The following is a 13,734-nucleotide window of genomic DNA, read 5'->3' as shown; positions in this document are numbered from 1 at the left end:
GACCGACTTGACCAGGCTCAGGTGATGCTCTCGATATCTATCTGTACGGAGATGCTTTAGTGAGGGAGGGCGTTGGTTGAGTCACAAAGTCGTGGATATCAGGATGTCTTGTCGTTGTCTCTAATCTCATACTTCGTCTTGTTTCAGGTCTCCTGAGAAAAGGTAACATATTACTGCTTCATTTAGCTCGCGGCTTCCTTCTTGGCATCTTCCTTGAGCGCCACGATCCGGTTAAGCACAACTGAGTCTTCAGTACTATCCGAGTCCATCGCCTGTGTAGTAGTAAGATATTAGCAACTAGTTTCTGCGCGGGTATATGAAAAGGAATCGATGAGCTTACAAAGTATGCAACGCGCATGGCTTGGAACCGGACACCTTCTGGCCCAGACTGAGTCTTTTCGCCCTCGGCCTGCGGCCAAGGAGCACGACGGCGAACCTCGTCAAATCCAGAGTTTACAAGGGCCTCAGAGTAAACCGTCTCACTGTCGGGATTGATGTCGTTGAGGAATCCACCTTCCGCGGCCATGGGGTTTTCGGACTTGAAGAGCGGGTTATGAATCCGAACGGTGACCTTGCGAGAGCCTTCCGGAACCCACTGGATATATGCTTTCGGCTTCGGGGCGTCTTTTACCAAGACGGCTTGAATCTCTGTTACCTTGCCGGTAGCCGGGTCCTTGGAGAAAGAAACTGCCTTGATAGGATGGGGCACCTGGAGCAGACCGACGGTCTGACCTGGCGACAGGCGGAAGAAATCCTTGGAAGAAACTTCCCGGAAATCGGACTGGTCGATATAAACAGTCGACGTCATCTTCAACTTATAGGAGCCAAACTCAGGCTGCTTTGGCGAAAATGGTAATACTAGCTCTTGTCCTTCTAGATCGCCGAGGTCTTGAATCACGACGCGAACAGGGTCTAGGACTAACATGAGGCGAGGGACCGATGTTTCGAGATAACGGCGAACCGACTGTTCGAATCGTGTGATCTGGATGGTGCTGAGTGACGTGGTCACACCTAGCTCGTTGATGAAAGAAAGGATAGCACCAGGAGGTACACCTCGCCGGCGAATACCAATCAAGGTATAAAGACGAGGATCATCCCAGCCGCGCACATGGCCCTTTTCAACAAGTTCTCTCAGAACTCGTTTACTCATGACAGTACCGCTAACATTCAAACGGCCTAAAAATTTGCGTAAGCAGGAGCTTGGCGGGGTCAATTACAGTAACAAAGACCCACCATATTCGCGCTGCATAGGCTCATAAACACCAAGCGTTTTGTTCAGCCATTCGTAGCTCTCACGGGCAGTAACAAACTCTGTTGTGCAAAGACTGTGGGTGATCCCTTCGAAACTATCGCAGAGACAGCTGTATCCAGAGTTAGTAACCATAAATCTCAAGGACCTTCATGCCAGAAAAAGCACTCACTGAGCGAAGTCGTAGGATGGATAGATACACCACTTCGTGCCAGTACGGATATGGGGGGTACGGTTCTTAGGGATACGGTAGGCGACAATATCCCACATTTGGGGGTTTCCGTTCGTGAGGAGCTCCTGGCGCATCCGCAAAAAGGCTGTCTGAGGCTCGTATTTCCCATCACGCATATCACGGAATTTGGTAAGGTTGGTTTCCACATCCTGAGAGGCATGGGCGCAGTGGAACCGTGGCGATTTGCCATCTTCACCTCCACGTTGCAATTTAAGATCAGCCTCACCGCAGTGACAGACGTAGGCATTGCCCTGCTGAATCAACTTCTCGGCAAGGTCATATAAGCGCTGGAAGTTGTCACTCGAGTAGGTAACCTCATGAGGAGTAAATCCTGGGAGAAGTAAACCAATTAGCGGAGCGTACTAAATCCAACTCATGCGGGACACCATACCAAGCCAGCGAACTATATCTTCGATCGCATGGAAGTACTTCTCCTCCTCGGCATCCGGGTTCGTGTCGTCGAAGCGAAGCATAGTCACACCGCCGTGGTACCGCGCAAAGCCGAAGTTAATCGCAATGGCCTTAGCGTGGCCGAGATGGAGGTAGCCATTGGGCTCGGGAGGAAATCTGGTTCTGACGTTTGGCGAAGGTCTCAAGTTGTAGACTTCAGCGAGGAAGCCCTGCTTGAACATAGCATCCGGATCGAGGGTGGGTTCGGCCGATTTAGGAGGTGTAGCAGCCTTTGTCTCTGGCTTGCTTGGCTGGTTCTCTTTCGCAGCCGCCTTGGAGGCCTTCTTGGCTCGCTTTTGCATTCGTTTCTTGAGCTCGCCCTTAGACACCATCTCGCCCGTCTCCGGGTCGAGCTGGAGCTTGGCAACTCCCTCTGCGACGGCGTCGGCCATTGTGGCTATCTTTGCAGGCTTTGCAAATACTGATCAGTGGTGGAGTATCGCAGATGGGAAGTTTTGTTGCGAAATCCCGCCGATGTGTGTCATAGCATGGGAACCCCGCTATGCTTGGTTTTTCCGGACCGCGAGGGGCATGTGTCACGTGGTCGATCAGAGGGTCCGTGGCGGCTGAGTAAGCATTCTCTTCTATGAACCCTAACAATAGATAAGAGAATTATACTCCGTACCCTGGCAGTATATGTTCAGAGCAGTAAGAATAGTTTAAGTGGGTCAAGCACTCTATGAGGGAACCATTTTGTACTCAACTGAATCTTCATGAGGTACTGCCTTTCCGGTAAAATAGTACTGGATATCCGCAGCGGCATCTACAGGAGACACTACTATTTGAAGAACATTGCTCACTAACTTCTTCAGAATATAATAACATGTACTTCCCCCTAAGCAAACAAAGATGCGATCTCTCTCTCATAGAGAGCCAAGGTCTGCAACCTCGCCACACTCCCTTTAACCGTCAAGATGAATGGCTTGTCCTTCGTGGCGAAGATCAACCGCTCCGAAGAGAGCTTCACACAGTCATGACAATGTGCATTGACCTTCTCAATATAGGGCTTTAGACTTTCCCTCAAAGCCTCATTGTTCAACTCCACCCCAGGGTTCAAGTCTACCAGAAGAACCGGTGAGATCTGCCCATGTCCTCCGATTATCGCCGACTTCACGCTAGGATGAGCGATGATCTCTGGTTCCAGAAGCGAAGCATGTAGTCCGTCACCATGGGCTAGATATACATAGTCATCGCTGCGGCCGATAATCTTCCATAGCCCTTTGTGCACCGGATGTTCGATCCATAGATCATCTGTTCCGAAGGATTCTCGATCTGGATAGACTTGGAAGATCTGCTGCATTGCGCATTCGGGACGACGTACAAATACGAGCTCATGCAGGTCGTTCATGCGGTGTTGGAATTCTGCCCCGGAATGCTTCTGGAAAGAGAGGTAATCCCATGCATCCTTGTTCTGATGGATAGTTGTAAAGTACCCGCCTGCTTCGGTGCTGCCGACACAGGGGACAACTTGAGTGTAAGGTGCAAGTAAATTTCCTGATTTAGCTGAGAGGGGAGCTCCAGCATAGTGGATGTATTTTAGCTCGCGTAGCGCTTCAATACCTTCAGGAAGGAGGCAGAGTTGGTCAATTAGAGCGGGCATGAGAAGTGCACCGTCTATCCGGCCGTAGCGGAAAATGTCGATAAGTAGTTTGGGAGTGGGAGGAGCTGGAGGCCCAATAACGGATGTCATATTCACGAACCCAGTCATGGCAAGACTCATCAACATGCCAACGAACTATGTTAGTCAGTATGTACTCAGGATCAATAAAAGCATTGAGATTTAGCACATACATGGAGCGAGGGCAAGGGGGTGTACCACCTTCGCTGGGCATATTGATGAATATGAGTTTCTTCAATGTCCGGCAAAGAGGCCGCGATATCGGCACCAGCCATCATTCGATGTGTATAGGTGATTGGCTTGGGGTTTCCTGAGAACGAGTTAGTGTATGATCCTAATCTATCAAATAATTAATATACCTGTTGTGCCCGAGGTGTGAAACACCAGCCAGGGATCGTCTTTCCCCTCATCCCATGTCTTACCATAAAGAACTGGTAATGCTGCATCACCACGAAGAAACTCCTCAACTCCTGGTACCGTGATACATTCAACATGCGGTGCCTTTTGTAGAATAGCATCTACAGGACCAGCCATTTCCACGGGCCTGAGATACAATTTACAATTCTTCTTTTCCAGAATACGCAGCTGAGCCTCCGGCGTGATGAGTGGCGAAGGAAGAATCATCTAGATCTTGATCAGCTTATCTAGCATTTCTTGGGGTCTTTTAGTGACGGTTAATAACAGACCACTTTCTGCAGCTTCGCCACAGCTACTGCAAGAATCGCATACCGCAGGTCCTTGGGACCAGCATATGCAAAACATTGAAAGGGGTCAGAGGCCGCTGGAAGAGCCTGGCTTAGCCACTTAGCTGCATGGTTCGCGGCGTTGTTCAGCTGCTGGAAGGTAATATCCCGGTACCCCGCGGAAAGATCCTGGTCGTTGATGGGAAGCGATATCCAGGGATTAGTGTTAGTGCCGTCTTGGGCTCGGTTCTCGATGACAGTGGCTAAGATACGTTTGCCGTGGGTAACACCAGGCAGTGGAAAAGTAGCAGAGACCATGTCTCTACGTAGATATTCTTGTAAGAGTATGGATAGTCAGGGAAATCATTCAGTGGGGAGATAGGGAACAGGGATGGGGGCGAAAGAGGGGGAGCGTCTTTGTTCTTATATAGTGCAGTGGACCCGTTGGAAAGCCAAATAGAATAATATTAATCAAAGCTGAGAATTACTTCCGAATCATTCCGGAGTTGCAACTGTACATGTTGTTTTGTGTTTACTGTCGTTCTTTATTCATGCATTGCCCTAATCCCAGGTTTGTGATTACTCCCGCAATCCGACCAAGAATTAATATTTACAACCAAAAACAGCACACATATATACATATCACATATTCCCACAGGAAGCATTTACCTATTTACTGCCGGCCGCTGTAGGCCTTGGATACTTGTCCGGTTAAGATCTCTATCAAACGATTTGAGTGGGATATGTCCTTGCTTCGCGTAGAAGTTCATCTCATACCCTTTCCCATCCTCTATAGTGAAAGTTCTCTCAACTGTCACGCCACTTTCGTGAGTTGTCTTGAACTGTTTAAACCACCCAGGTAGTTTTCGCAGTAGTGGACGCAGGCGCATGGTGCACGCAGCGGTCATATACATGCCGCTTTCAACTATTGTCCAACTCATCAACTCAACATCCGCCCCTAGACAAGACAATACAATGAGCTTAAAGATTATTTAAAATCAAGAGGAGTTATACATACACGTAGGATCTGTGGTAGACTGTTCTTGCGACGTGAAGAAGGAAGCGGTTCGGAAGCAGGACGCAATCAAGCCTCTGGAATCCGCATTAGGGCAAGGAGAATTATACCACCAAGTTTCATCTTCCGAAGGATGTACTCACATGCTCCCAGAGAGAAAGACAAATGAAATAGCCACTCTCTTGGCGATTGATGCCTGAAGATTCCAGACCGTGTGCGCGGGGAGTACCATAATGGCAACGTCGCCGACTATATTTAAAATCCCGCTCAACTTGAAGAACAGGAAGAGATCGATGCATGTTCCGTCGCCCGTACGATCCCAGAAATATGCGAGTGGCCTGCATTCCATGGCACCGGCAATTGTCTGTGAGATGAGGAAGAGGACCATGTATACCATCAGAAGAACGGTGCATTTTCGAGCAACACCTGGCGTAAAGATAGTATAGAGTAGGACCAAGACCGAGAGTCGCGAGAAGCAGTTGGAGTATGCCGAGACCCAGCTGAGTGAGTAGAGCAGTTTCCCTCGTACAATTACGATATTCGGGTCTTTAACCATTAGTGCCTTAACATGGCGACCGGCACCGCCATGGGTGACTGCGACTGAATAGTCCATTTTTATCAGCAAAAGGGACCTATGGGGGAAAGCATGGAGCAACAATACAACAAGGGTTCAAAACTTACGATAGCCACAAATACAGGATGCTAAGGACAGGAGATATGCCGGGAGCAGCAGGATATCTTCGAGGCCAGTCTTCACATTCGGCAGACTGCGGACATAAAGACGAAGAGCCAACAGTATGGTTGTAACCACCAAGATGACCGACGACGCTGCGACGAGTCGATTCGAGACATCTTCTTCTAGATACTGGGACGAGATTTGTTCTCTTGGTAATGGTGTGCCAGGCATGATGTCATCAGAGTCCTCTCAACACCCACTTCTGAGGGAGAAGAAATATACAGTGTAACTATACATAGGAGCTCCTTCCATTGAAAAAGAGAAGAATAGAAGACAAGTCGGTCAGCTTGGTCCAGGATAGGCATAATAATGATTATGCAGCTGTCGACATTTGCCGCACACTCCAAAGCCAAGCGCTTACATGCATGTTCACAGCCCCATACTATCAGGGATTAGGGCCGTCACATCAACGCAAAGCATGGGCTGTGTATGCATGGTACCGTCCCATCTTAGTTACTCCAAGGCACAAACATGTAGCTGCAATGCAATGAAGGCAATATTCCTTGTTTGAAGCATGATGTGAGGGGTTAGCTACATACACCAACGCACGGGGAAACTGTATTGGGAAAATGTCTCTGCAATATGGCGCTATGTCGATCCTAATCAGCAGTAATTGGAGGCCGTACTATTTTGCCGGCAGAGGGGTAAGTGAGCGCTGAATTGCATATCAAAACCGCGCTAGTATGATCCTCGTATTGACTATCGATCTATGAGGTTAATACTCTAGTCAGCAATGGGTCGTTGGAAGCTTCTTGATCCTCATTCCTTGACACAAACTGTTACCTCTGTATGTACTAGTATTGCTCTGTACAACCTGGTCGCAATTAATAAAACTGCCTGCTATGACTGTGGTATCCTGGCTAACACATTTGCCAACAGGCAGGCCTGATGGCTGGATATTCTCCACTCGAATGCCTAATCTGCAGCCACTTTGGGGGCCAAATGACCTTTGCAGAAATGCCCACGAGGTAGAACGAGGATACCCTGTACTCAAATGAGCCTGCAACGATCGCTTTGCGCACTGAGCTCAGCCAGCCCTACGAGTTACAAGCATGAGGATGCATCCCGTGCCACGGACAAGCCCTGGACGTTGCTTCCTGGTACAGGCTACCATACTGTAGTAATTTTCCTGACCACTATTCCGGGTCTATTTGCATTAATCAATATAAATTAGAGTAATATAAAATATATCACGTAAAATCTCACGTTAGAAAATTGGCACTTCTAGATTGTTTCCGCCCCTTGACCCTCCCAGCGACCAGGGTGGTAGATTTCCGCCGAAAGATAAGACGTTAAGCTGAGTTGACCTCGCTTGAATGCACAGGCAATGTAAGTCTGGACTCCACACCCCTGGTCTAACGAGCGAAACGAGGCGTATTGCTCCAAAGCCTTGAGGAAGCGATCATGGTACGGGGAGTGTCCACCGCGACGTTGCAGAAACTCCACCAGACCCACGGCAATCGCATGATCACTTTGGCCGTAATGGCGTACAGGAATGTATACCTTGGTTTCAGGCTGTTGATTGCCCAGCTTGATATCAAAATTATAGAGCACCCCCGAAGTCTCATGTGATTTCGACGGTAACTCCTGGCTACATGGGAAATCCGCAGGGAGACCAAGGACGAGAGACCATAGCTCCCGCAGTTGCTCCAGGGCACTATCGTCCCAGGACGATACGCTTCCACCCGCGGTCAGTGTATTTTTGACGCTTGCAAAGCTGGTCGAGGAACTCCGAAAGTAAATCTTTAGCTTGGAAGCGGATGGATCCACACAGTCGACCGCGACGCCAATAAGATGAGCGGGAGTGCCAATCTCCTCTTGATGTCGCAGGAAGCCCTGCAGCGGGGGATAAGCCGACAAATCGGAGAACTGTGGTAGCGTTCGAACGGCGTCGTCGAGAACAGCCAATCGTGACTGATCAGTCTGTTCCGCTTTTACCGGGACTAAATACATTTTGCACATCTGACGGCCATCTCGTCCGAGGTCGAAACCAATGAAAACCGAGGAGGGACTGGACCCATAATTTTCGGCCGCTACCTTGGCGGAAGTGTCCTGGTTAAAAGCACGGGCGAAGTGGGTGAACCATTGCCAATCGGCGGCGGGCAGTTGGCGCCGGAGGTGATCGACAAATGCTATCGGAGCCTGATGGTTATATGGGTCCCATTCCGTCCCTGCCAGAGGGCCGATTGGCTCAAAACTATATCGGATGGTTGGTCGTTCCCCGTCCCAGCTCCAACTGTATTCCAGTGGAGAATAATCATCTGTCATGAAGCTTTTCCACCGAGGCGTCTGGCCTTGGATAGGACGTGCACCTAAGGCAGGTGCAACGCTTTGGGAGACGAAACGGAGGTGTTTTTGTAGCGTGGCAGCCTCATATTCAGCGCCTCCCATGAGCGTCTTCAGTGCAGTTCCCACGGCATTTTCCCAGAACTGCGAATCGACATATGACTCGTCGGCAAAGAACGTTGTGTCCTTCGGCTCTGTGGCAATCGCCGTGGATATGTGGTTCTTCTGGTATGAGATTAGTGGTTGGTTTTGAGTATGTCGGGGACCAAAGAGACATATGATGTACCAGACCGATGTAAGGGCTCAACCGACGGCGAAGTTGAAACAGCCTGGTTGAGCTGGAAGCGATGATTCTTCTCCCCCCTAGAACAGGTGCCATAGTTGATCGTAGTGTCTCACAAGAATGAGGATTGCTCTGGAAATATAAATAGAGAGACCAAGACCTCCCAGTCACGTCCAGGATTTAGTCTCGTTCATATCTTCCTGCTATAATACCGATGCTATTGGACACACTGTTCAGATAGCGTCGGTCGTATTTGGCTTGGAAAATGACGGCCGAAACGGGATTTGTCCCCACTGTGTTCTCTCTTCCGTCAGAGAGTGCTTACTCGTGGGTATGGGCTGTGAGTGCTGGGCTTGTGGCGATATTTGTGCTCTATCTTACACAAGGTATTGCTCGTCGCAGATTCGCCTACGCTCATGGCTGTCAAGCACCACCACGGTATGCCCACCGGGACCCGATTCTGGGGCTGGACTCCTTGCGAGACTCCATGCAGGCGAGGAAATCCGACAGGTATTTTCGCAGAGAGCAGCAACTACACCAAGCCTATGGCAATACGTTCATGTCGCTGCTTTTAGGGAGCTGGATGGTGAATACGATTGAGCCAAAGAACCTGGAGGTTCTCTTCTCTACCAAGTTTGCCGATTACGAGGTTGGATTCCGGCGTCGGAATGCCTTTGCCCCTTTGTTTGGCAAGAGTATCTTTCAAAGTGATGGAACTCGTTGGCAAACATTACGATCACAGCTACAATTATGTTTCTCGCGAGTGCAAACCTCGCAGTTAGGGCTTCTGGAGAGCCACTGTCAGCGTCTCCTGGCGGCTCTCCCTTCTGACAACCAGAAGTTCGACCTGGCCCTTTTTCTCCATCGCTTTGCTGCGGATGTTTCAACAGACTTCCTTTTCGGAGAATCAATCAACTCTCTTGAGAACCCTCAGAATTTGGATGGTGGTGCCTTGAAAGCATTCGCCGACACCCATAGCACTTGCGAGCTTCGATGGCTACTGGGATCTATGTCCTGGATATGGCCTCAGCGTACATTCATGAAAAATGTTCGCTTGACTCACCGCTTCATCCAACGATACGTTGATGCGGCTTTGGAACGTGAAGTCACGCCCCCAGGCAAAGCTTCAGATCAGCAAAACGAGCAGCGAATTCTGTTCATCGACCAACTTCGACAACGAACGCAAGATCCTATCGCACTCCGGGATGAGCTAACGACATTATATTTTGCAGGGACAGACGCCCCTGCGGCTTTACTTATCAACCTGTTCTTTGTGTTCTCCAAGAGGCCAGATGTGTGGGATCGCGTACGCTCTGAGGTCCAGTCGCTGGGAGGGAAAGCTCCCGATCTCCAACAGCTCAAGGGCCTCCGATACGTGCAAGACTGCATCCGGGAATGTAAGACAACAATTTTCTCTTTGTTACGATGGTATCATCATGAGTCCATTTGACGATTAACTTCTCTACCAAACCACCCAGGCCTTCGCCTTTATCCACCTCAGCCCTCCAACTCCCGTGTTGCTGTACGCGATACCGTTCTCCCTACGGGCGGTGGCCCAGATGGAGGTTCGCCGGTGTTGGTACCAAAAGGCATGATGGTTCACCTTTCAGTGTATGCCCTTCACCACCGAAAGGACCTCTGGGGTGAGGATGCGGATGAGTTCCGTCCAGAACGATGGTCCTATGAAAAACAAACTTGGGTGAGAGACCTTCCGTCCTGATAGCGCTTTTGCAATCTTCTAACTCATGTGCGTTATCATCGGAGTAGAAATATATCCCATTCCTCGGAGGTCCCCGCAACTGTGTAGGCAGTAAGTTGTCCCCCTATCTCATATGAACACTCAATTTATGATCCAGGGGTAACATATCCTCCTAGTGGACTTCGGTCTAAACGAAGTGGCGTATGCCGTAGTACGAATGGCGCAAAACTTCCAGACCATCACCAGTGTCGATCCAGACGAATGGGTTGAAGGGTCCAGTATCGCGCTGGAGTCGAAAAACGGCGTCAAAGTGGTCATGTGCCGGGATGCATAAGATTGTAATTAACAAGGGTGTAGACAAATATCCCTCCTATAGGAATAGGTGACATGGCGAGTGTGGGCTCAGCAATATGTACCCATGGAAGTGATTGCTACGTAGTGGTTGGACCGATAGGGTAAATTCCACTCCACTGTTGGCGCTAATGCAGGATGCATCCACTGGTTTAGTGCTGACATTTCAAGTTATGTTATAGGAATGTTTATTAAACGCCTCCTTCTTCGTGATTTGGCCCCCACGTGCAATGTAGAAAAGTACTGAAGGCTTAAGAGGTATAAATGAAACCATGACGATCAATTCCCTATCCAAGCACTTCGGAGCGACGCGATGCTACCATGCCAACTCATCCTTCCGCGCCGCAGGAGTTAAGGTACTTTTCGGTCCTGATCGTCGGTTAGAGGGTTTCGGAGAAGATTGGCCGTGCCTCTTGGCATTGACTGGACTTTCTTGATTAGCTTGTTACTGGCTTCTTTTTTGGTGGTATTTAATTTAGTGGTTTTGCGTTTCTGCCTGCATGTTTCACGAGGTAAGCCGTTGATTACACCATAGAGATTGAAATGGGAAAGTCATTCGATTTCCATACTTCACTGGTGCTGCAGCAATGGAGTCTGCTGAATGAATTGCTTCGCGGTGCTGCCGACGATCTGGTCCTCAATGGCACCGGACTAGATATTCCTCATGTGGTTTATATTGCCAGGTAAAAAATCCAGGCTTCACCGTTCACTGTGCTGTACTCTAATCTATCCCAAACCCTATAAGGTATGCAGGCAATGTGAGTATAGATCCTGCTTCTTACGAATCAATCAATCAAAGCCAGGCTGCCATTGCCAAGAGCCTTTCCAAAGGCGATGTTATCTACGGTATACCTCGATCTACCTATTGGAAACCCATGAAGAACGAAAATCTAACTAGCTGATCCAGGAGTGAATACTGGATTTGGAGGCTCTGCGGATATCCGCGCAAACGACGTCTTAGCACTCCAGCGCGTCTTAACCCGCGAGCTGAGCTATGGCGTCTTACCCCCGGGTGCGCGTGATCCTCGCCCTCCGTCCGACCGCCAGAAGTCCGCATATCAGGCGTTTGACCTGAGTCTCGAACATGCAGCCGAGTCTCAGCACCTGCCCCTTCCCTGGGTGCGCGCTGCGGTCTTACTGCGTCTGAACTCGCTGGTCAAAGGCCATTCGGGCGTGAGGCCTGTTATCGTGGACCGTCTACGGGATCTTCTAGTGAAGAATATTATCCCTATGGTTCCCATGCGTGGGAGTATCTCAGCCTCTGGGGATTTGAGTCCTATCGCTTATATCAGCGGCGTACTTCAGGGAAAGCCCACAATTCGGGTTTTCCGTCCAGGCATTGGACGAGATGTATATGCTGACGAGGCTCTTGCGGAAGCGGGTGTAGCGCCGATATCCTTGACGGCAAAAGAGGGTCTGGCTATTGTCAATGGGACGGCAATGTCGGCGGCTTGCGCCACCCTCGTGCTGCACGACACACATCAGCTGGCCATGTTAAGTCAGATCCTGACAGCAATGACAGTGGAAGCACTACTGGGCTCACCGGAGAGTTTCGACCCCTTCTTCGCCGAGGTGCGTCCGCATCCAGGACAGATCGAGAGCTCACGAAACATCCGTGTGTTCCTGCGTGGGTCTCGCCTCGCACTACAGAAGGACGGCAAGGACGGTTCGCTCCGCCAGGATCGATATTCAATCCGCACCGCGGCGCAATGGATTGGCCCCGTGCTCGAAGACTTGCTATTAGCACACCAGCAAATCAGCATCGAGTGCAACTCAGCCACAGATAACCCCCTAGTTAACGGCGACGGACAGTTCCTGCATGGAGGTAATTTCCAGGCCAAGGCCGTCACTTCTTCCATGGAGAAGAGTCGCCAGGCCATCCAAGCGATCGGTCGCATGCTTTTCACACAGTGCCAGGAGATGATCAATCCCGCGACCAGCTGGGGTCTGCCGCCGAACTTGGTTGCGGATGAACCCAGTCAATCGGGTATCTTCAAGGCCATTGACATTTACATCTCGGCCTTGACCTCCGAGTTGGGGTTCCTAGCGGGTCCCGTTAATCATGTGTACAATGCTGAGTTGGGTAACCAGTCATTGAACTCACTGGCTCTGATCTCTGGTCGATACACTGCGACAGCCGTGAGGGTGCTTACGGAGCTTGTGGCGGCGCATCTCCTCTCCGCATGTCAGGCACTAGATCTTCGTGCCATGCAGTTACAATTTTTAGACGGAGTCAAGACCGAGTTCTTCGCTCGGGTTGTCTCAATGGTGGAAAAGCAGAGCCCAAACACCACAGACGCCAGCAAGAACCTCCCAGCCACACTATGGGCCCATCTCCAGAAAGGACTAGAACAGACCGTCTCAATGGACAGTATAGACCGGTTCCCTCACATAGTCAAGACCATGCGCGTGCCCATCTTGGATTGTTTGCCCTTTCAAAATGTCGTTCTTCAAGAAATGCAGTCGTTCATTGACCAGCTCGGTCCCTGGCTCCACGAAGCTTGGTGTACCAACCGGGAGGCCTATTTGGTTCATGGCGATGCTAGCCCCGTGTTGGGAGACGGGTCTAAGAAGATGTATCACTTCGTTCGGAAGACTCTTGGGGTGCCGATGTTGTGTACAAAGAGGATATTGACGCCCACTGCGGAGGCCATGGCTGCTGGGCAGGTGGAGGAGGCACCTACGGTGGGCGGATACACAAGTCTTATCTATCGGGCAATTCAACGAGGTGAATTTTTGCCGGTTATTCAGGAGCTGCTGGAGGAGTGTTTAGCGAAGGAAGAGCTGGAGCGATAGTCTCATTCTATATTTTGTCAAATCCGCGCCGTATCAACATAGACTATATGTTAAGACGAAGACAAATAGATAACATTTTCCAATCAATAGAGGAGTCATAATATTACATAGTAAATATCATCATCATCGTTATTATCCATTAAAAAAGCGAGCATGAACTGATATTATCTTTCTTACATAGAGTGACAGAGTGAATAGGGCAAACGAGTCACATGCCCGGATAGGAAGTGTAATAAACTCGAAGGAAACAATACCGTAAGAAAACAGAAGCTCCAACATCCCCGCATACTCAAATATACATCCCAGTCAAGCACTAAAAAGTACTGATACCCCCGA

General features: G+C 49.8%; 5 protein-coding genes across 5 annotated transcripts; 1 reads left to right on the top strand and 4 right to left on the bottom strand.

The window, feature by feature from the left end:
* Window positions 1-182: 182 nt before the first annotated feature.
* Window positions 183-2,323, bottom strand: AO090701000597 (glutamine--tRNA ligase; the record flags this gene model as incomplete). The annotated part of the gene is made up of 5 exons (XM_001823369.3): window positions 183-272; window positions 341-1,176; window positions 1,234-1,361; window positions 1,422-1,812; window positions 1,873-2,323. The coding sequence occupies 5 exons, from the start codon at window positions 2,321-2,323 to the stop codon at window positions 183-185; spliced, it is 1,896 nt and encodes a 631-aa protein (XP_001823421.1).
* Window positions 2,324-2,766: 443 nt separating this feature from the next.
* AO090701000598 (putative AMP-binding enzyme) lies at window positions 2,767-4,083 on the bottom strand (the record flags this gene model as incomplete). The annotated part of the gene is made up of 3 exons (XM_001823370.3): window positions 2,767-3,666; window positions 3,723-3,859; window positions 3,909-4,083. The coding sequence occupies 3 exons, from the start codon at window positions 4,081-4,083 to the stop codon at window positions 2,767-2,769; spliced, it is 1,212 nt and encodes a 403-aa protein (XP_001823422.3).
* An 814-nt stretch (window positions 4,084-4,897) lies between these two features.
* AO090701000599 (uncharacterized protein) lies at window positions 4,898-6,154 on the bottom strand (the record flags this gene model as incomplete). Its single annotated transcript, XM_001823371.1, has 4 exons — window positions 4,898-5,190; window positions 5,251-5,324; window positions 5,391-5,847; window positions 5,929-6,154. 4 exons carry the CDS (start codon window positions 6,152-6,154, stop codon window positions 4,898-4,900), a joined length of 1,050 nt encoding a protein of 349 aa, XP_001823423.1.
* Window positions 6,155-7,207: 1,053 nt separating this feature from the next.
* Window positions 7,208-8,648, bottom strand: AO090701000600 (uncharacterized protein; the record flags this gene model as incomplete). The annotated part of the gene is made up of 2 exons (XM_001823372.1): window positions 7,208-8,494; window positions 8,556-8,648. 2 exons carry the CDS (start codon window positions 8,646-8,648, stop codon window positions 7,208-7,210), a joined length of 1,380 nt encoding a protein of 459 aa, XP_001823424.1.
* Window positions 8,649-9,262: 614 nt separating this feature from the next.
* On the top strand, window positions 9,263-13,398 carry AO090701000601 (uncharacterized protein; the record flags this gene model as incomplete). The annotated part of the gene is made up of 5 exons (XM_023237234.1): window positions 9,263-9,271; window positions 10,054-10,251; window positions 10,320-10,362; window positions 11,356-11,448; window positions 11,510-13,398. The coding sequence occupies 5 exons, from the start codon at window positions 9,263-9,265 to the stop codon at window positions 13,396-13,398; spliced, it is 2,232 nt and encodes a 743-aa protein (XP_023092211.1).
* Between the last annotated feature and the right edge of the window lie 336 nt (window positions 13,399-13,734).

The sequence above is a fragment of the Aspergillus oryzae genome, chromosome 5 (genome assembly GCF_000184455.2).
Source record: "Aspergillus oryzae RIB40 DNA, chromosome 5".
NCBI lineage: Eukaryota > Fungi > Ascomycota > Eurotiomycetes > Eurotiales > Aspergillaceae > Aspergillus > Aspergillus oryzae.
This window is presented reverse-complemented; position numbering and strand designations above follow the sequence as displayed.